Source organism: Amphiura filiformis, chromosome 1 (assembly GCF_039555335.1).
Source record: "Amphiura filiformis chromosome 1, Afil_fr2py, whole genome shotgun sequence".
Lineage (NCBI taxonomy): Eukaryota > Metazoa > Echinodermata > Ophiuroidea > Amphilepidida > Amphiuridae > Amphiura > Amphiura filiformis.
Window position 1 is genome coordinate 29,359,003 of NC_092628.1, and position 23,936 is coordinate 29,382,938.

The 23,936-nt window shown below is 37.1% G+C and overlaps 1 protein-coding gene across 1 annotated transcript; it reads right to left on the reverse strand.

Annotated features, from left to right (window-relative positions):
* Window positions 1-2,942: 2,942 nt before the first annotated feature.
* Window positions 2,943-23,618, reverse strand: LOC140140205 (signal peptide peptidase-like 2B). Its single transcript, XM_072162043.1, has 13 exons — window positions 23,536-23,618; window positions 19,294-19,431; window positions 17,002-17,181; window positions 15,595-15,675; window positions 14,984-15,126; window positions 13,660-13,868; window positions 12,939-13,035; window positions 11,398-11,593; window positions 9,835-9,909; window positions 9,100-9,156; window positions 8,360-8,456; window positions 6,297-6,374; window positions 2,943-4,275 (listed from the first exon to the last, which is right to left on the reverse strand). The coding sequence occupies exons 1-13, from the start codon at window positions 23,608-23,610 to the stop codon at window positions 4,097-4,099; spliced, it is 1,605 nt and encodes a 534-aa protein (XP_072018144.1). The 5' UTR covers window positions 23,611-23,618; the 3' UTR covers window positions 2,943-4,096.
* Between the last annotated feature and the right edge of the window lie 318 nt (window positions 23,619-23,936).

Sequence of the window (23,936 nt, forward strand, 5' to 3'; positions counted from 1 at the left end):
ACAGACGCTCTCAAATGCGCTTAGTCAACTTTTAAATATGTGCCTCATTCCATTGTGTATCATCCAGGAGCGATAGAGGAGGTTTAGGTAATGATATCCGTGCAGCAAAGTGAACAAACAAGTTTAAGGGGGGAGGGGGGGGGGATTAACCAAGTTCCTTATAAAATAAGTCCCTTGTGTGGGGTTTTGAATTATCTTTTCTGTATTTATTTATTATGATATATGTATATGTCATAGAATGCTAACATTAAGACTTGATCCCTTGTAACTTCAGGTAGACCACCTGTTGAAGAGTCTCAGGAATTCCACTTGGGAGCGTGGGATCTGTATGCACCAGTACCATAATTTATTGTTGAGTTTCCAGCCATGATATTTGATGATTAATCCACGGGTTCGGGGTCAAACGCTCAGAATTTAGCCTCGGGTGGCGGCGACCAGAGTGCAAGTTTGGATCACATTGGTTTTGCTAAAACGAGATTTTCTGCGCCTTTGGTCGTTGTTTCGCTAGAGTCTTGGGTTGGGTACTTCGCTCATTAGAGAATCTCCTATTATATATTTGGCAATTATACGGCTGAGAATTTGTTTGTTTGTTTATTTGTTGTAGGTACTGGTGCGGGTCTTAAACAAAAGTCAATAAATGGTTGTCGTGTCTGATTGCCAACATGCATGCAAATTTTATGTCCGAGTGTTTTCAATTTCTCTGTCTTGGGGTAATAAAGTTTAACACAGTGCAACAAGTTAAACTCAATTTACCCTTGCTGAGAAATGGACCAATCCATGTTATTGTTTACCGGGTCAGATGTCAATCATTGTCATGCAGATAAATTTGTAGTGTTTGGCTCGACCCGGGAACCAATGGGATTTGCCGCCTTCGCGGGTTTCGGGCGTGATTAGGTGGTTATTTATTCACTGTTGGTTTTGTATTGGACACGACAACAACAAAAATCTTCCCACCCACCGCGCCTGTGTGGACATGTGAGAAGGAAGTAAAATATAATTATGTGTGACAGTAATGAGATAATGACCTGTATAAATACAGATATATTTTATCTACTACATGGTAGTGTGTTAAATAATAGCTAATTAAAGCATTTAACTGTCTGTAAGTTTAAAAGAAAAATCAAGAATTATGGTCCCTGTAGATAAGGAGGGAGGAATAAAGAGTTGACGCCGATCATTAAAATTACATGTGACTTGCAATTAATTTCCCTTTCTCAGATCTTCATATTTACAATGTACACTGTTTAATTAGATCATGTATTTTCAATATGTTGCTACATAAAATTTATATAATTGTTCTGTATCAAACTTTTTAGAATGATAGTTCAAGAGGGAAAGTAAGTCGTCAAAACTATATATATGTACAGGAATTGACAATCGTATTGTTACATGCAGGCACAGGTCCGGTGTCATCAAAAACAGTAAAGTAGTCTTTTATAAGGTCAAAGACTTCACACAGTAAGCAAAAGAAAATAATGCTGGGTTTTGAATTATCTTTTCTGTATTTATTTATTATGATATATGTATATGTCATAGAATGCTAACATTAAGACTTGATCCCTTGTAACTTCAGGTAGACCACCTGTTGAAGAGTCTCAGGAATTCCACTTGGGAGCGTGGGATCTGTATGCACCAGTACCATAATTTATTGTTGAGTTTCCAGCCATGATATTTGATGATTAATCCACGGGTTCGGGGTCAAACGCTCAGAATTTAGCCTCGGGTGGCGGCCACCAGAGTGCAAGTTTGGATCACATTTGGTTTTGCTAAACGAGATTTTCTGCGCTTTGGTCGTTGTTTCGCTAGAGTCTTGGGTTGGGTAATTCGCTTCGATTAGAGAATCTCCTATTATATATTTGGCAATTATACGGCTGAGAATTTGTTTGTTTGTTTATTTGTTGTAGGTACTGGTGCGGGTCTTAAACAAAAGTCAATAAATGGTTGTCGTGTCTGATTGCCAACATGCATGCAAATTTTGCGTCCGAGTGTTTTCAATTTCTCTGTCTTGGGGTAATCATTAAATGTTTGCATTTTAAAAACCATTAATTTCTTTCTCAACTTTTTTTATTTTAAAAAGAAAAACAGAAGGAAAAACTTTTTAGAAACTTTTAAAAAACTTTTTAGCTGTATACAGCACATTACTACTCCATCTACTGGGCAGAAATTAGTCCAAAATATTGTAACATTACAAATTTTCAAATGATTTACACACAATTATTCCAGTAAAGCCATTTGTGGAGCACAGTTTTTTGTATTCACATTCAAATGCCTCAAGCATTTCAAAACTGATATTACTTTCTTCCCTTCCTTGAAATACTTGCAAATTACTTCCCATGGAAGCACCAAAACTAAATTTGTTTGATTTTTGGATTGACCGTCGATGCTGCTTCGATGGTTGTTATTAATGAACTACACGGATCACCTTATTCATCAGAATGGTAAATTTGTATTGGTCAATATCATTACATTTAAAGATTCATATGCTATCACAATTACAATAGTTAATTAATTGACAATAAGGATTGACCGAGCATCGATGGTCGATAGAAAGATCAAAGTAATTGGTTCTATTGCCTTAGTAATGGAATATTACAGACTTCTCTGTACAAAGAAAAGAAAATGAACATAATAAAGAGTTCAGATACAAAAAACAACAACTGGTGTTTTCAAACGAAGTGGTAGTAAAGTCGGGCCTAGGTAATTTTCTGTTTATTGCAGATTCTAAGAGTGCACTTTCAGCTTTAAAATGACACCTCAACCAGCTTTATCAGAGATCTGGAAGTGAAGTTATGGTTAATCAAAGGTCAAATTCCTAATATATTTTACATAGAAATCCATATACTGTTTTTGATTGTATCTCAAAATGGAAAATGCCAACTTTACGGCCAGTTTGTGGTGGATGGGTACATATATGCTCTATGATTAATACTGGCTATACATTTAAATTGACAAATTCCAAGGTAAAATGTGATGTGATCAAGCAAAATGTCGATCGAAATCAAAATTCAGATTTCAATTTTATCAAATGAGCCATTCTCAGAGCTTTATTTTGCTTAAAACCCCATCATAATTAGACTTTCGGTTCCAGAGATATGGCCATTTTAGTGTTGCTCAGAACAATAAAATACAATGGAAGTTGAATACTATTATTGGCTTTATCTCAAAATCAATATTCCCGACATCCGACTCATTTTGCTTGATCACATCACAAATTATGATCAAAAGTAGTACAAATTTTCTTTATAATTAACCAGTAATGTGCCAACATCCCAAATTGAGAAAAATGAATATATAACGTTTTTTGCATCTGAACCTTTTATATTGATCCTACTCCTTTTTGACCATATTGCTGTAATCTCCACAAAAATAATATGCATCCAGAGTCTTTCCAAAAGGGTGACATTTTATAAATGGTGAGTAATCTTTACTTTGTGTATGAAGTAATATATGGCAAGAAATAATGTCAGCCTTATTGGTGAGTCATATTTGAGGAGATTGCCTAAACTATTGAGAAATATAAATGGCGTAAGATTTGCGTACAAAGAATTTAAGGTCATTTTACTTCGCATATTTGTAGCTGTGTATGTAAGGCATGTCTGCCAGCAAAAGTTACTTTGAGATAAACTAACACTTCAATATACATAACATGTAAGACAACTCAACTTCTGTACAAAAATGTCATACATTTCAATAGGATATCTTCAGAGTAGGTGAGGAAACGTGTTTCACAAAGTACAAACATGGCTACAGGCAGTCTCGTCTCAAGTTGAGAGTAACGCCATGTTGGATTTCACAGTGGCTGATTCAAATCATGTGCGCTTTACCCAATCCCACAGGGCACGTACACATACGTAAAAGGGTGAATTGTCCGTAAGCTTCGCCAAGTAAACGTACTGATTCAAAGCTGCCACTGCAAAATCCAACAAGGCGTTACTTTCAACTTGAGACAAGACACAAGTATAACTGCTATGTGTCTTCAGTTGATTCAAAGGTATTGGTCATGTAATACTGATATCTATGGCCTCATTTATAAATCACTAAATCAATATGATTTGAGATGTTTCTCCTTCTTACACGTTTTCTTCACCTTTGGCAGTCACAGAACATGATGGTCACTTTTCACCTGACCATGCCACAGATGGGCCACCTCACCTCTGATTGCAGCAATCATAAGGACTGTAAGAACTGTGCATGGTACGAGATACAAGAGTGCTGGTTGGCCAGTCTGCATTAGGGCTAATGCTACAAAGGTAATTACCAGACCAACTCCATAGGCTGTGAAGAAAAATAGAGTCAAAGAATTAACATAGAGAATATATAGGGTGAGAGGGGGGACATAAGATAATGTGCAGCAATGTTTTATGCAGAGTGTATGAGAAGTATATGAATGCTGAAATTAAGTGGTGTTTTAGGCAAAGGTATTGGGCAGGCAGCAAATTAGAAGACAGAATTTACTGGCAATCAACAGTATTTTCCAAGCAGGAATTGGACCAAAATATTGCATCGCAGTGTCTCTTCAAAATTGTTCCCAGCACAGGAACATGCCCTTGGGCATACCAGAGATAAACAATGCCCACTGAGAAACCATTTAAAAATCTTTGCTCCCCTCTTAACGACTAACTCCTGACACATCCTTGTAGAATTTTAAAGTTATAATACAACCATATAACTTTTACACCCTGGCGCGTATGTGACATCAGTGTGTATATCATTGGGCACAGCGTCAAATCACAAGTGCTTGCTCAAATCACTGGCATACACACACGCACGTTTATAGACATTGCACAGATGCAACAGCTGTCTCAATATGTCATAGCCACTTCCATTCTTTTAAAGGAGGAGAGCGTGGCCTAGCGGTTAAGGCGTTGGACTGTGAATCCAAGGGTCAAGGGTTCGAATCCCAGGTCCGCCTGAGCTCGGCTGGCTCTTTGTGTCCTTCAGCAAGGTACTTCACTCTACTTGCTTAGTTCTTCGGAGGGCACTTTAAGCTGTCGGTCCAGTGTACATGCATATTTTCTCACATTAATGTAGTGTGCATGTTAAAGAATGTCACAGGCTATTTGAAGAGCAGGGGATCATCCCGGTACTGTTGACTGTATTTCAAAAATACACTCATCTACTCTAGGTTCCAGAGTAAAAAATAAGTACAGCTTGTCTGTACGCAGTGCAATAATACTCATACATATGAGGGAGGCACTTATAAGGAAGAAGAAACAGTGAGTTGGTTCAGGACTAGACTATTTCGATTAGATCCTTTTAAAATTTGCATTTCCTATCCCAGTGACCACACAATCTGGAACGAAAGGGCCTACTTGCTTTTGATTTGGCCTTTCGAACTCACCATATCGTCTCACAGGTATTCACATATTCATCTAAGAATCTTATTAAATGTGTGATTAGTTTAATCATTGAAGGTGGGAAAATTCTAACCAATAGCAAAATTATAAAATCGGGCCGCATAATGAATAATTATGTTTTGCTTCAATGGCAATTGTTGGCAGACAAGATCAGTGACTGGCGCTATATACACAGGAATGGTGGTACTTACATGGTGGTGCCTATGTAAACTGAGCTCAAAAAGAAACTTATAATTTTTTACAACACGTGAATCACAAGGTCATATCTTAAAATACTGTCAATCAAAATGAACCAAAATTACACACAGGATTACTTTAATACTCTACTCAAAACACATGTCAGTAAGCCAATCCGTTGTCCAACTGACACAACAGCAAAATGCACTGTCATGGGACAGCATCATGGACTTCATCCACTTTCACAGCCCAACATTTGGCACCCAGCACAAAAAATCTGTGAGAATGCACACAAGATCCTTGCACAGATGATAAAACGGTGCTGCTTTCTGCTTTTCATACACTTTTTTCATGAAACAGGGCTGGGCTGTGAATGTGTTCCAGGAAGCTGTTCCATGTCAGTGCATTTTGCTGTTGTGTCAGTTGGGTAACTGCGTGGTTACTGACATGTGTTAAGAGTAGAGTATTGAAGTAAACCTGTGTGTAATTTTGGTAGAATTTGATAGACAGGATTTCAAGATATGACCTTGTGAAAAATTATAAGTTTCTTTTTGAGCTCAGTTTATTAGCATAACATCATGCTCATTTCAAGGGTGCATAGTTTGCTATCTGATTCAAAGCATGTAGATCATTTTCTTGGGGCATACAGGAAGGTGACAATTTCAATTGAACAAGGTTTTTGAAAAAAGAAGCAGAAATAATGGTTTAACAAATGATCTATCGGAGTAGACTAGTTTCAGACCTGAATAAATTGAGACTTACCTATACAAGATGAAATAAAATAAATTTTTCTACTCTGGACTTTGAAGTCAAAAGTATGACAGTATCCTACTAGAAGACCTGAAAATCAAAAGAAGAACATAATACAATTTGTTACTATCATTAAGGGCTGGGGTATGAACGTTTGGACAGTATTTATTTTGGGACATTAGAGCACATCAGACATATCGATTGCATTCTGAATACGAAGAATGTCATTCTGATATCAAATAATTTTGAATTTTGAAATTAGCAATTTAATACACATTTTATGGCAAATCATTAAAATTGATATTTTGATATTTAACAGTACTTGAAGTAAACTTTATAAATCTGATGATTTATACTTAAAGTGTATGTAGGTGGGTTGAAAAGCCGACGATCAATTGAAAATTTTGACCTTTCGTATTGAAGATATGGATTTTTTTCCCAAAACACAAAAAAAAATTAGGTCTTTTTGGGAAAAAAATCCATATCTTCAATATGAAAGGTCCACATTTTCAATTGACCGTCGGCTTTTCCTCCCTACTACATATACTTTAAGAATATATCATTAGATTTACATAATTTACTCAAAAATTCGAAAAATATCAAATTTTTATAATTTGTCATAAAATTTGTATTATATTGTGATTTTCAAAAATGACAATTATTTGATATCAGAAAGACATGCTTCGTATTCAGAATACAATTCGATAGGTCTGAGGTGCTCTCATGTGCCACAAAAAATACTATCGAAACGCAATAAACGCTCATTTTAGATCCCTTAACCTCAACTAGTCTACATTAGATTTGGGCAAAACAGGTGTTTAGAGTTTTCACAGATGTCTTATGCACAACCTACCCAAACACCCTATAACTGAGTTCCATCACAATTTTTTTGGTGATATAGCGAGTGTTCTGTGTAAATACGGAAGTAGGGGTCCTCATTGGCTAATTGAATCACGTCATGAATTATTCGCACTTTGTTCACTGAAAAAGCCAAATACCACCATTTGATGCCGGTGTGAACTGGTTCTTTTCTTAAATGTCCAAATGCATAGTGATCTTACTAAGAACTACTTGCACTATACCCAGAGGAGGATTTATGTCCTTCCCAATACACCCTGGGTAAACTATTTAGCCAGCTCAGCAAACAAACAAAGGTCACCTGTACACAACATAAGTTTGTGTTGAAGTTTGCAATTTCACTATGTACATTGATAAGAAAATAAGAAAGTTTAATCGATACTGTGAAGTATCCTCTGTAAGTAGCAACTTTTGTTGTTCTATCAACTAGGCACTACACTATGACAATTTCAAATCAAAATCTTTCTAATAGTATTCAATGGAATTTGCTACCTCAAGTGGCAGCTGAAAACCTGTGAACACTTTTGCAAAGAATTATGGAAAGTTCTGAAATCAATCTCTGCACTACATCCAAAATAAAGAGGGGCATTCTTCACCTACAGTGGGTGTACACAGCAGGTGGTACACAGCGGTGTAACAATAAATCATTGTTTTTCCCTCCTTGGAAGCAACTGCTGTTGCATACCAATACACTCAAATACACACTGGTAATAAAGATAAAACAATGAAAATACTACTCTACTATAATTAAAGACTTTAAATAATTAAAGAATTTATCGCGTCTGATGTCACTTTCAATTTACGATCCTTGATTGGTTTACACAGGTTAATAGCGCGTAAAAGGAAGAACAATCTATCTGGTGCTGATCTGAGAAAAGGAATAGCAGCAAATGGCGAAAAATTACGTTTACAAGGCAAAAAGCAGCTTTTTTAGGCATTGTTGACATGGTGCCTTCGTGAAAGAAAGTTTCCTACTATAAGGACCTAACTTTTGAGATGGTTTGCATGTTTGAAGGTGCAAAATTAACAATAAGGCGCTCGGTTATACCGCCGCGTTCAGCAAGTCATCATCACGACACTTGTAAACAAACCGTGCTCGAATTTGATTGACAGATGACGTCAGACACGATAAAATCTTTTTATCTCTGTCTTTAATTATACTACTTAACAAAAAATATAAATTTATCAATTATTGAAAAGAAAACCAAGAATTTTACCTGGAACCAGTATATCTCCAAAGCCAAGCATAGAATACATATTGCACACACTGAATGCTGAGTGGGATAATCTTGGTACCACTAACAGCACTGGAATCTGTAGGGAAAGAAAATACAAACAGTTTGTGAACACAAAACTCATAACATGTCTCTAATACTCCTCCAGCAAGTATACCTTAACTATAATAATATAACAATTGCACAACATAACATCTGTATGTACAAATTGAGACTAAACTTTCCAAATTAAAGATCATGGTATATAATGCTCCTCAAATGTTGTCGTAACTCAAGTTGCACTGTAGTATTTTATTTTTACATGCTGACATACCACTTTCTTTGGTGTGAAGCCTAAACCTTTCCTTAAACTCCTGAACCTCCCCCTTCCCCACTACCACTACTAATGTTGGGTACTACTACATGTAGGGTAGGTGCATGATCAACAGCACAGGATTCAACATTGATTGGGAGGAATGAAGGCTCATTTACATTATCCTATTGAAAGTGTCCCAACACTTTACACAACCAAATAGATGTGCATCCATCCCTACCTTCTCTAAATACAGTGTTTGTATTGTATACCAATCTCTACATTGGCATATCATGCCGACATGCCCTTACGGATAGTCTACGGTTAGAGGTGCCTCATCTCTATCTCATGATCATGTGATTGAATAGCGATAAAATCTAGGATCAAACATCTGAAGACTTTATAAAAAAACAATACAAAGTCATTCTACCTGTTCTTTAGCTCCATCTCCACCAGTCGCTACTTCCACCATAACACTCTTACCATCCTGTAATTAATAATCACAATAAATAATTACAGTTTAATGTGCATTTTGCTATTCTACCACCCTCTTGTTAGGGTATGGCTCAGTAGATATACACGAAAAACTTATAATTTCCAAAATGTCAGTTGCTTTGGACAATAAATTTGTGAGTTGCATATACTTGCATGTATTACAGTGCCCCGTACGGTAGACCTCTATGTTGTTCACAGACAGAAAATACAAATTGAACGACTTCTTTGTCAAATGACCGAATTTGCAAGAAAGGTTATGCACATATAACATTATGTAGTCCTAGGTATCTGGTGGTACACAAATCTAAACTTTTTAGATTAACGAGGTTGATGAGGCTGTGGATCATAAAAAAACCCTAACCCTAACACCCAAAAATCTTACAAAATCTTACGATGAATAAATCTGCGCATGCATGAATCCCAGGGTCTGCGATGACGCAATCACCCTAAGTGTTATATGCGCACGGAATTCCTGGCCGGGCAGCAATACCCCGTGTAGCTACCGGTCCGTGATCGTGTGCTTGGCATGCGAGGGGTCAAAGGTTCGAATCCCGGGGGTGCCAAGTCAAAATTCTTCTTCTCCTTGACTTTTTCGGATCTTCTTTGACTTCCGATCCCAAAAAGCAGGGTCCAGTGTTAGGGTTAATCATGGAAGTCAATTTGTACTTACCTTAGTAAATAGGGGTGTTATAAACACAAAGAATATGTCATATATAAACAACAAGCCTAGCAACAGGAAACATGTCTGCAAGAAAAGAAAACATGATAAACAACAGTAAGCATAAGTGACATCAACAGTTGAAGACATGACTTGAGCGTGGTCGCCATAACCTACTCAACCCTCCGGTCTAGCCTTACCCATTTTCCTTTTAAATATATTTGTATACATGTATGTGTCGGGGTTCAAATTCGTTAAAAATTTTGCGTAGCAGTTTTTGGCTAATTCATCATAATCAGGATACTTCCATATAATAAAGCACTATAAATAGTTCTATACAAATGCAAAATTGGGTAGCAGTTACTTCAAAATATGGAGCAAACTGCTATGCGATACAGCCGAATTCGAACCCGGATATGTGTGTATTTGTAAAGTAAATTTGAAAGTAAATTTGAAAAGATGAAACTACCAGATACTATGTCCAGTACTTATTGACACAGAGCAAATCAATTATATCATAATCAAGTCATTGGTCGCAACACATAGTGGCATACATGAAGGACAAAATATGTCTCCGAACAAAACATTTTTGAAGGATACGCTACCAGTAACGGAGTCGATACTCCTCCACTGTTATATCTCAAACTTTTAAACTGTATCTTTAAAAGTTAACAAGGAATAACTTTTATTATAATATAGCTAGCTCTAAACCTATATGACACTATGTGAAACGGACAATTTAGAAAATCACTCTACGCCACTATGTGTTGCGACCGACGAAGTGTTACATTCCTCATTGTTCAAATAGCAACATATTATTAGGACTTTTTCTAGCCCTCACGATGAATTTAATGGAAATCTATTTGTCATGTTGGAATGTATGGATGGGGAATGATTTGAACAATACCATACTTGGTATCTCAGAAAGCAAGCTTTGCACATGTATATATAGCATTTGGCGAATATTAAACCAAACAATCCAGACACATTGGCATTTTCAACTCTGCTGGTTTCATGGATGGGGTATATGTTTATTTCTCAGAAATTTTTATTGTATATAGTGTAACAGTGTATTTATGTATGCATTCCAGAGAGAGACATTGTATCAACTTATTAATCAGAATTAATGCTAAATTTATATTTGTGAATATCACTACAGGCAAAAATTACCATGTTATCACAATTAACAATAGCAAATTAATTGATTTCATAAATAATAAGGATCGACCAAGCATCAATGAATCAATGGTCAATCAAAAGATCGAACTGATTTATTTATATTGCCTAATATTATGTTTACAGTTATCAGCCGTACCTTCATAGAGGTTATCCACGTTACTCATGTGTGACTTCTAACAATAGGCGCTGATTCCCGTAGTATTCCTCATTCAAACCAATTCAATGCACGACCTCTTGAGTTACCTGCATGACTTTGGCGGGCTATTTTGAAACAGTCATGGTTGCACATGCAGGTACTTCTTTTGAAAGTCCTAAACAAGGTATAGCAGTCGCTGATAGGATATGCAGCTTATAGAACATGGATAACATCTATTAATATCATCACCCAAAACTCACCTTAAAATTCTTTAAGCGAATAAGTCGCAATATGCTGATACAGAAACAAATACCAAGTGTGTCTAACAAGATCCAGGCAAAATCCTCATGTCTATACACGAACCAACAGGCTACAAACGCTATACTGCCTAATGCTAGAATAACACTGACTATGGTAGGTCTGGTTGACAAAAATGGCACCTTGTTTGGTGGTAACCTGTGAATGAAAAACAAAACAACAACATAATAATATATAAGCCTCAAAGGCAAACTACAATCTAAAACTGGTCAACAACATTTATATTTTTGAACTAAATATTTTAGAGAAACCATTCTTTGTCATCAGCAGTTTAATGCTGATAGGTCGAGTGACTGATGACAGTGGGACAGTTGGGACAATTGGGACAGTGTTTTTAGTGGAGTGTCATATATTCTGGTAATTCCCTGGCACTTCTCTATTTTATTTCAGTTGGGCTATAGTCTCTTGTTTGATGTATAATTGCTTCCATCACTTTTCTTAACAAAAGCTTGTCTTCTCTGCAGAGAACTTTGACATTGTAATGTCCAGTTTATGTCTAGTACATTCTTGCTGTGCTCTGCTAATGCCAGTACACCACACAATTTTCGGTAATCTGAGAATGTTTTCACTATATCATCTAGCGCGGGGCTCCGCCAAATAGCGGCCTTGTGGCATCACATGGCGCCGCCGTGGCTTCCCAGTGGCCTGCGCGCCCGCTTAGATTTGAAAATAAATAAATAAACAATGCGATTCCCATGTTATCCTTGTAAAGACAGGCTAAAATAGTACAAAATGTTGCACCAAATGGCGTCATTTGCACCTCAAATTAAAAAATTGATAGCTTCACAGGGGAAACCCCTCTGACTCCCAGCAATTCGCAGCCATTGAGTGGCGCTTTGCAGTTTTTTTTAAATTTCATGTGGCGCTTCAACAAATTTATTTGAGGAAGCCTGATCTAGCGTCTTCAACAAATGCTGATGATACAGTGATACTATATTCATTTGAGGTTGCCTTGGCAGTGTATTGTTTAAGATGTTCATCTAAAATTCCCTCTGTTTTTCCCACATACACTTAAAAGGGCATTTCTTGATCCACAGCCTCATCCCCCCACTTTTCTCAAAAAAAGTTGAGATTTTTATACCACTGGAAACCTCTGGTTACATAATGTTTATGTACCAAAAATTTCTTGCAGATTAATTTGTGTAGCAAAAATATCGTTAATTACAAAATTACAACAGTGGCCTATGGAGCAGTGTAATACACATAATCATGCATATCCTGCAAACGCAAAATAGTAATCCACTGAAAATTTGGGAATAAACTTTTTTCGTGGATATCTACTGAAAAATGTTATAAAAAGAGAATGCTAGGATCACGAAATCCTCCTTTAATTGGAACATAGAATATAATGAAAGGATTGAATACGGTCTACAAAACCCATTACCTAATCTTGCTTTTTAAATATTTTGAGATTATCTGTAAGGAGTTTTAAATGCAATAATTCATTTAAATAAGTATATACAGAAAAATCCAAAGTACATACCTTTGTTTCCAAGGAATGATTTTTCTTCCAATTGGAGCCAAACATTGATGCATGCCATTACAGGCTCCTATACAGTATAAAGTTATTACAACATACACTATGGAAAGAGAAAAATACAAATAAAATGTGATGCAATAATCTGTATTCCAAAATAATGATAAACGACAACGACGACAATGATGATAATAATAATCATTATGCAAAAACAAATCCATAAAAATACCATTTTTCCAGTATAACTTTAAATGCCCACATCATACTAGCAGTTACTGAAATTGACAGCAAAATTACGCTGTCAATATTACATTCCAATGTTATGAATTCCATATTTACAAACATTTTAATGTGAATTGTTGCCTTTCTAACAAAATGGCGGCTAAACATTGCAGTTTTATTCTATAGATTTTTTGCTGATATTAACAGAGAAATTACCGAACAGTCTTGTTAGGCTGATACGATCTTTAGCTTGCTTTCGTTGTTGAAAGGGATTCAATCATGATTCACTGTTGTTCATCACCAGTTAACAACTTACGTCTGATGCGTCTGTGTGGTTCATTTCGCTCAGGCAGCTAAAGCTGCTCTCTCGAATTAAACCATGCAGACGGCGCGGACGCATCATGGTTAAACGGTGATGAACAATGGTGAAACATGATTGAATCCCTGAATTTGTATCTTTTTATGTGTGTAATTTCTATTCATGTAACATTTAAATTAATCTTACCAACATAATCATAAAAGAAAAAGAGCAGCAGAAGCACAGCAAATATCATGCAGACCCATATCAACACAATGACAGGTGTGATAGTGACCGATTCCTCTTCCTCTTCAGTCACATCTTCTTCTTCACTACTATCTGAATTACATGTTGATTGCTGGATGCCGCTGGCTTGCACGGCGGTAGCACGTTCTCGCTTCCTTTGAAGTTTAGCTCTGTGAGTATGGAAATTGACTTGAGTGTCAGTCTGTGTCAGAAATACTGGTCCAGCAATTCAATGAAATGGTCTTGAACAAATTAATTCTTAAATGGCAAAGGTACTTTTCTTCTCTGTTTGTGTTTGTAGCCAGTTTTTTTAGTGCATATACAAATCATTTACAAACATATACAAAAAAGCCAGAAAAATAATCTAAAAATCCTTCTTTAACATAATTATAACATCTACCAACTTTGTATTTCCTAAGACCATAAGGGAACAAACCAAAAGATCAATGACGTCCTATAAACGTAACTAGTTTCTTTTCTCGGCCGATCCCCTCCCTCCCTGCCGGAAACGTAATAATGAAATGTTGAAAATGTTGACATAATAATAATAATGACACATTCTTCAGACCGATGTTTTTGTACAAACGTAATCAAGTATTTTTACCCCCTCCCCCCAAACGAAACTTGTAGGACGTCATCGATCTTTTGGTTTGTTCCCTAAAGATGCCATAGATTCTTCCATAGGATTACCCAAGTTCACGCCAAAATGTCACAAATTTTGAAAAAATTAAAAACACTCTGGTCAGCACATAAAAGAGATAACTGGATTACTTTTAGTGTTTGTTTATGTTTATTAACATTCATATGAATGCACGCAAGTAGAAAAACTTCAATGTTTTCATGTCTAAATAATTTTAATATCCAAATTTTCACTCTTGTCGGTGGCCATGCAAGGGAGGTCCCTCAGGACCCAATCTAATTATCTCATTCATGCGTCAATGAATTTAAAACTGTGTTGAAATAACCAAAACCGTCTCTGAGAATAACTTGGTATTCATCAGTATGCTTTTACAACAATACCGTAAAACCTTGTCTACAAGCATGTGGAGTGATTTTGATGAAGGCTATATTTAACGAAGCAGCCATAAATATCCCAATGCAATAGGTCGGTCTTACAATAGTACTTGTTTGTATATGCTTGTATCGGTAATTTATTTGCTAAAACTCCATAATGTTCTAATTTTGTCGATGGATGGCGCCTGGATTAATTTAGCTTTCATCAAAAGCACACTATATGCTTATAGACAAGGTTTTACGGTATGTATCAATATATCAGATAACTTACTGTCTATATGCTGTCACACCACACCAGTATCCACCTATGGCTATGGTTCCTACAGCCATCAGCCATATCACAAGTAAATTCCAATCTATCTCTGGCACTTCTGGGTTGTAGAGAACTCCTTGAACTAATTTGTTGTCACCAGCCTGAAAAGAAATTTATGACATGGGTACATGGGTAAACAATCAATTAAAAGGCACCCCATCACCCAACACAACCTAATTGCCCTATCTACATGTAGTACAGTGTACAGGCTCAAAGATATCCCAATAAATGATGCTCTACCTGCTACCCCAAATTGTAGACGCATACATGTGTAAGCTTATGCCGTAAGTTATTTCATGCATGCAGGACAGCCATTCTTATTGCTTTGTTGACAAAATACACACTTTAAGGTTCTAAGGATTTCATGCTATATGAATATACATGTAGGGTTACTTCAACTAGACACTTGTTTAGCATTTTAGCTTATGAAATCAAATCAAAACATTTTTAAACTTTCACATGATTGGGGAAACAAATTAAGTTTGTAATCGCAACATTCACCTATGAAATAAAACAGAACAGAACAAAATAAAATGTAACATAACAAAACAACAAATATGTTGACTTACCTTTCTAATAATATCTCTGTGGTCTTCAGCAGTAAGTAGGACTACTGGGATCTTCACAGACTCATTCATGGATGGTGCAATCTGCAAGTATTATGTACACATTTACAGAATGTATCAAACAATTCTTCCTATATATGGATGTATATCTCAAATTGTTGAGTACTGTCGCACAGGTTTTATGTGCAAATAACATTTTTTTTAGTTGACTACAATGTATGCATGATTCTGGAACATGGGGTATTGTGATGATAATAGACACTGGATGATCCGCTTCTCTTTTGAAGGAGTCTGTAACTTTTAACATGTCAGATTGTCAGGTATGGTGTTTTTGCTGCATGAGACCAACAGCTTGATAAGACTTCTGAACCACAGCTTAAATGTGACATCTGAACCACTCACATGACCCTACATGTATTGTCTACTTCAATCAGTATGGTCTGAAGGAGGCATCGGGTGAGGATTTAGATAAATTTGAATTGATGTGTCTCAATTTGATCAACAAACACAATCTATACATTGGTAAGCAAATGTTCTCAGGACAGATCCAAATACCGTATTTCGTCAAATGGGCGTTACTTTTTCCCAAGGGGGGGGGGGGCGTTTATTAGAGGTCATTTTAGCACGACAATTCCCGTTAAAATCATTAGGTAAGCTTAAAAGTCACACTAAAATGACGAACTATGAACTTTTGACACAGACTTTTGGTTCACTTCCGGATTTCTGATGCAGATTTTCACCATTTATTGCTGCTATTACCGACCATGTGAGCAACTTGGTAAGCTTACTACACAAGATAGCATGAAAGAATTTTTGAAATAGCTTGGTTAAAAAAAGTGGTGGGGCGTTTATTTGAGGGGGGGACTATTTGACTAAATACGGTAAGTAAAATTAAAATTAGACCCCATCAGGATCTCAGAGACTCTCAGGTCCAAGTGACATCTACTGGGCTTGGACCTGGGATCCTGATGGGATCACACCATGCTACATAAATGGTATTAACACATTAAGTGAAAGCCAAGTCTCTTAGTGTTTGATTCGTATCACGGTTTCACTAGTCAGTAACTACTAACTGAGTTTCCCCTTCTCCACCGTGTCCCGACTCGGCATATAAACATTATACTTTATCAAGTTATTTTGATCTCTCCTGAGAACATTTGCTTACATCAGTGATTTATGAACAATCCTGATGAATTTGCTCAGAGACAATCTATTTTGGTTTTTTAACCTGATAGACACATTTGAAGGGAGAGCAAGTCTCACAATTTTTGTCAAAGTTTCCCACCAGGTAGGTGCAAATTCACAAGCCTTGCTTTTTTGAAACTTACGCCTTACACTAAGCAGTGATATATTAGTAATATTACATTGCTCGGCCAACTTCAAACCAAACATGCATGAAGTTTAACTTACCACAGCTGAATCTGTGACAACAATAGTTCCATTTGCTCCAGCTTTTTGTGCAACCAATCCTTTGTTTACAAAAGTGCAATTTCCTCTTAATACTGCCACCAGCGTTCCTTTGAGCTGGGCTGCATTGGATGGGGTCTTGCACAAGTCAGTATCGGTCCGATCCAGTAATGGACGGAACTCCTGTTGTGAATGATAACAGAACTGCAATATTAACTACATGTGTATGGTACTTTTTAATTACCGTATTCGTCCGAGTATAGTCCCACGTTCGAGTATAGTCCCACCCGCCAGTTTTTTTTTAAAGTTTTTTTTTTTGGTTTTGTAATGTCCCTGGACCTAGACCTAAATGCTAGGATCATATTTTGTATTCATGTCATACTCTATTAATGATATCAAGATGCATTCAAATTCAATGCATTTTGATATCATTAGTAGAGTATGACATGAATACAAAATATCAGTTTGCATATATTAAAAATACAAAACATGTTGAATTTTTTTTTTTTTTAGGTCAACCATGAATGATCCTAGCATTTTCGTCTAGGTCCAGGGAAACTCCAAAAAAAAAAAAAAAAAAAAACTTTTTTGAAATTTGAGTATAAAAATTGTCAAAATTTTCAACTAAAAACGGGTGGGACTATACTCGGACCAATACGGTACTATGATTTCTATGCGGTGAAAAATTTCTCTGAAAATGAATAAAACAAAACAATAATTATAGTTTTTCCCTTGGTCTGACAATGCTCCTCAGACACTACCTACTCATAAACTGCCAGGGTTTTTGCTACTGGCAACTTTTGCCGGCAAAAACCGGCAAAAACCAGTTTTTGCCAGGTTTAAACCGGCAAAAATGGCAAAAACTCACATATAGTTACTCAAATATTAAAAAGTAACACAGAAAGCTCATAAACAGTACATTGTTTGTAGCACACAACTTTTAATGAATCATTCAACATATTTTTTGTCTCATCAAGTCCTTAAAATGAAAAAGTTTTGAATTTGATATATGCCACATTTTGGTTAAATGCACTTGAGCAATGAAAATGCATACCTTTAATTTCTTAATATGTTACTTATAATTACAAAATCTGGCCTAGTTACACTCAGAAAATTATTTTTGTAACTTAATAATTTGTTTTGAGGAGAAAAAAAAGAATTATAAATCACTTTTTTAGTTTTTGCCGGCAAAAACTGTTTTTTGCCAAGCGGTTTTAACCGTTTTTTTTCCACTTGTAGCAAAAACCTGCGAACCATGTAAACTGCATTAACATTTATAATGCAAGGGTCCAAAACAGCATAACTTTGATTTAATGCATGTCATGCATTGATTTGTTTGAAAATCATCTGGCTATGAATTGAACTTATTTTCAACTACAAAGTAAACAAGTGTGGTTAAAAACAAAATGTCATGTTCAAATTGTTACCTTGTACCAAAGAGAATAAGAGAATTAATCTAAAGTGCAAACTCAAAATTGCCCTGAGTGTAACGCTACATGGTAAATCCGCCATTTTTGTTTGTCCCTCAAGGGCAGGGACAGGCGATTTGCGCGAAAAAAAATAGCAAATTACGCGGAACTTTTTTTCAGTGCAAATCATGTATCCTTGCCCATAGGAAAAAAATAGCCAATTGCGTGGAGATTGTGCGGAAAAAAAGTTCTGCGAAATCGCTTGTCCTTGCTCATGGGGAGCAAATAATGCACCTCAGCACAATAATTTGTGTCTTTTAAGTTTAAGCCTTACAAAGATGTGCACTCAGCACACATTTTTGGTATTTACTTATTCGCTAAATACGCACTGTTTAAACGTGAATAAAACATTTTCTTAGACGCTTGTCCCACATGTTATACACAAAACACTGAAATCCTTGTACTGGGGAGTCACCTTACAGCAGCAGCTAATGACCTGCTCCCCAAGGGAGCAGAAAATCTGAAAGTCGGGTCCGTTGTAGAGTTTGGAGTCCGGGACTCCAAAATGCAGCCTAGCGCTACCCCTGCTGCTCCCCTTCATTTTGGTTTGTCCCTCATGGGGAGCAAAGAATGCACCTCAGCAGTCAGCACAATAAATTATAAATGTCTTTAAATTTGAGCTCTACAAAGGTATGCATACTCGGCACACATTTTTGGCATAACATTTTACACGTATGCAACAATGCACTTTTTAATCAAAGTTTAATTTTCCGGGCCCGTTCATAGTAAACCTATCAGGAGGGACACATTTGCCCTCCATGAGCACCATGCAAATATGGCGGAGTTGGTACTCTTCGGTTCCACCTCATTGCTTCAATGTACATACCGGCTCCTTTGCTAGTTTCGGTAATGGCGTTTCAAAAGAACTGTACCCGATGCAGTACTCCTTTGTGGCAAAGTCCTTAATATTAGTGTCAAAGTACTTTGTCTTCAAAATCCCTGGCTCTCCCTGTACATAGTGTACCTGAAGTTAAACACAGAAAAAAAGCAAAAAAACAATAAGGGTTGTGACTCACAATGAAACAACCGTATGGGACATGTGTTAGTGCGCAACCTATTGATGAAACTGTGACACAACATTTACATCAATGGCTGTAGTGACCAATCAAGTGCATGTTACATAAATTTTAATCATACATAAATTATGTTAGTCCGAATAATCAGACCCAGAACAAAATATTAATTTCTGACATGATCGTGTTCTGGGTCTGAACTGTTTCCATTCGAAATCTTGATGCCAAATTGGACAAAAGAAGCACATGGTCCTACTTCACAGGTTTTTAATCCCCTATTCATATGTTGCGTGAATCACTCTATTGTGGACCATCCTTTTGATACTTGAGTATTTGGACAAACGGAACAGTTTTGACAGGCCTTTTGTCTACCTCTCTGACATTTGTAAACAAACGAGGAGGTCGAAATTGTCCTCCTCGGCGAATACGAAAGTCAGCGTAATACTACGGCACTACATAAATGTAATGTCAACAAGGTCAAGGGTGTTAATGCAGGGAAAACTAATGTTGAGAATGTTCTTGCAATCTTATTGGTTATTACCCGTGTGATATTATTAGTTATCCCCTGTTTGTTCATGCAATACGAAAAATATCACTGGTTTTGAGGTCGTATCACACGAGGCCGCAGGCCGAGCTCTTCCATGTATGCTTTAAAGTTTTCAGTCATGCAACTACCGCCAGGCCATGTAATACAGCGCCATTGCCAACGCATGACGACACTTAGTACGCGACGCTGGGTAGCGCCAGTAATTGCCGTCTCTACCGCAGCGCCAGAATAATTGCCGCTCTACCGCAGCGCCGTAATTGCCGCTCTCCGCATACACGCGATCAGCAGTGTACAATACAACGCGAGTATGCAGGCCCGGCGTTAATTGACGGTTGTGATTAAGAGCTGAATAATACGGCTAATCGGCTATATATTGAACTAACTAACTAACTAACTACTCCAAACTCTTCCATGCATGCTTTACAGTTTTCAGTCATGCAACTATCGCCAGGCCATGTAATACAGCGCCATCCACAACACGCTGTTTTCGTTGTGTTAAAAATGCTTTGGTCCATTCAAGTGTTTTCCCCCGAATCCCGTAATTTTTCAACCTCAGTAGCAAGCGTTGATGTGGCACCTTAATCATAACGTCCACTTGTTGTTTTTGATCAAGGTGGATAGCTATTTCCTGGATGGTATTGATTAGCTGAGTCTCACAAGAGTGGTTTTTCCGAAAACCATGCTGGTTAGCGCACAAAATGCCATGTTTGTCCAGATGTTTCATGATGTTGGATTTTAGGACATGTTCAAAAATCTTGCTGCAAACTGAGGTTAGATTTACAGATCTATAGTTTGCTGGGTTTGTCTTGTCTCCCTTTTTGTATATCGGGGAAATGTTTGAAATTAACCAGTCACTAGGAACAACTCCACTGTCATAAGAGTGTTGGCAAATGATTTTTAAAGCCTTTCCAATTTCTTTTGCAGTTAATTTCAGATATTTAGATGAGATTCCATCAGGGCCTGTTGCTTTGTTTTGATTCAGATCTTCAAGCAACTTGATAACCCCGTCTTCATAAATTTCAAAGTCTGGCATAGATGGGATTTCACAAGCATTTTAGGCATGTTTTCCAAATCCTCCTGAGTGAATTGGGACATGAATTGATTGTTGAGAATATCAGCTTTTTGTTTACTTTCAGAAACCAATTTTCCTGACGATGGATCTCAGGGCGGCAATTCCTGAATTATCATTTTTTAATGACTTGATAAAACTGTAAAGTTGTTTTGCTGACTCTAAACATGTTTGTATTTTCTATAGGCTCTTCTTGTTTCTTTCTTGACTAAACCCATAATACTTCATTACCAGTACTTGTTCTAACCCTCAATCCTCATACAGTGTGTTTCTCTTTACTGCACTATTATACGCTCTCTGCTTATGTCTCTGGTACGGTACCTCTTAATTTTTTTGTGAAATCCAAGGGGTTGTGTTGTTCTTCTTTACTATTTTTGAAGGAACATGTTGCTCAATCGATGTTTTGGGTCAAGTGAAGTACATAGAAAACATATTTATGTAGGTTTCCTTGACGAGCCTGTCCAATCTGTTCTTTTAAATTTCTATGTAAATATGTATTGTGTTTGGGCCCCGGTCTAGGCGAATTTGGCTGACTAGCAAATGTGTTAACTAAGGTTTGCCTCTCATACCTGTATATAGGACTGGCTAGACTGCGGAACTCAGTCCTCAATGATAGTCAGCAGAGTCTTAGCCAGAAATATGAAACTACCCGTCCAAGCAGATACCAAAATTTGACCCTCAAATATAAAACAACTTGTGTATACCCATGGAAGGGTTACTGGAGTCAAATATGTCCTGATTTGGCCTTTACATGTCACTCTGAATTAGTCTCAAGTTCATATAACCTTAAAATCATCTGTTTTAGAACTATCACATCTGTAAAATCCATTAAATCCACCCGTCTAAAAATAGATTAGCCCGTCTTAAAGACTGGTGGACGCATGGCTGGCTAAGACCTTGATAGTCAGTCACTTATCTTTTGGTCGTTATATGACTATCATTTGAGGACTGAGTTCTTACCATACATCTTCCGAGGTGCAGTTTCAGACAATAGCTTGGGATTATTGGGGCAGAGGTTATCTTTTGAATTCTTTCATGACCACTGAAGCATAGTCAAGCCTGTCAAGGACACTTGGCGTGAATTGAAAGACCATGTCACTCGCCACAAAAGAATGTCAAAGGTCACCCGACACCAATTTGGTGTACTTCCGCGCCTCGGAAAATGATGTTTAAGGTTTAGGACTAAGGACTGGACTGCACTGCCACTGGCAAGCGAGTCTAGTCTACCTCTCTGTTTGTAAACAGACGAGGAGGTCGAAATTAGCCCTAGTACAGGGCCTTTTGACTGTGGTGATCCAAAACCATGCTATATCATAAAACCCTGGCTATATCCAGAGAACTGCTAAACCCAGGCTGTGACTGCTGTTCGGGTCACAGGGTGGAGCGGTTAGTGGGTTTTAGCGGTTCTCGGATAATAGTGTAGGTATGCCAGGTGAATTCAAATTTGCCATCAAACTGCATCATTTTATATATCAAATTAAAGCCCTTGAGTAAACAAAGCCAAAACTGAAAACCTTTTTTCATAGCACTTTCCGTAGCAAAGTTACATCTTGTCAAAGATTGACTTTCATCAAACAATGTCAAAAAGATTCAGCTAGCAAAATTCCCCAAAACGGCATTTCGGGGTGTTTCTAGATCTTAGTCTCATTATGATAGCAGCTTTTTTAATGGAACTGCTATCAAAATCCTCTAAAATTCCATATGTGCGAGTGTCTTTTCACCATAAAAAATCATATATTTGGGTCAAGTGAAGTATAGAAAACATATTTATGTAGGTTTCTTTCTTCGGCCAGTTGTTTTAAATTTCTATGTAAAAATGCATTGACATTGTCGGCGAATTTGGCTGACTAGCAAATATGTTTGCCTGGCCCTGGCCTGGCATACCTAAATAGTGTGTTTAAAAGGCCCTATACAGGCATGAGACTGCACTTTCCTAAAAAAAACTGAAAAAACTGAAAATGCGCGTGAAATTGGGCAAAAAGTACCAAAAACAGGCTGAAATTAAATAAAGTTGCGGAAATTTTGACTATAAAAAAACTGAATTCAGTTTTTAAACTGAAAATTCTCATGCCTGCCTATAGTAGGGCTACTACTGGGCTAGTCGAAATTGTCATCCTCTCCGAATAGGAAAGTCAGCGTAATAGTACGGCACTAGCCAGTATCCACTTAAGTATCCAGTCAAGTCAAAGTACACTACCAAGTACCAAGTACAAGTCTCGCCTGGCTCTTTAAGAGCGTTGGGAATATTTAACCAGATCCAGATCCAGAGCCGAATTCTGCAGCACTGACTGCATCATCATTCATGATCATGAATGGCGATCGGGCCAGCTTGCTTGATTGAGTTAAAAACACCCTTGCAACGTACGGGATAACATCATCATACAAATCCAGGATGCGTATATTAAAGTGAACTTATTTCAGTATATTTCATACATGTACCTTCAGAGTAAACCAGATAATAAGCAATAAAATCCGCATTGTTTTGGTTCTGTAAAATACCGGAAACGAATCCATTTTATATGATTCCGATTATCAATGCTGCACCTGCCCAGACCCTGGCTGCACCGGGATAAAATAATACGGAAGGCAGTATGCGACATTCAGACCGGTTTTTTTTTAAAATGTTGATCGATTGATGAGAGGCCACAGTTTAGTGCTCTATGCAACGATTTTGTAGGACCGAGTTTTCAAATGGACAAATTAAACATCAAAATGTTCAGAAGAGTCTGGGGAATCTTCTCTGCCATGTTGGCAATTTTGTAACCCGCACTTTCTATTGCATTTCCAGGCAACACTCACCCTATTTTAAGGATGTTTCTAATAAAATGTCACGTTTTCCA

Coding starts and splice junctions, on each gene's coding strand:
- LOC140140205 (XM_072162043.1), bottom strand. CDS start 23,610: ATGGATTCGTTTCCGGTATTTTACAGAACCAAAACAATGCGGATTTTA. Junction 9,157..9,834: donor TAACACCCCTATTTACTAAG/GTAAGTACAAAT, acceptor TATTAATTACAG/GATGGTAAGAGTGTTATGGT. Junction 8,457..9,099: donor GAGATGGAGCTAAAGAACAG/GTAGAATGACTT, acceptor CTTTCCCTACAG/ATTCCAGTGCTGTTAGTGGT.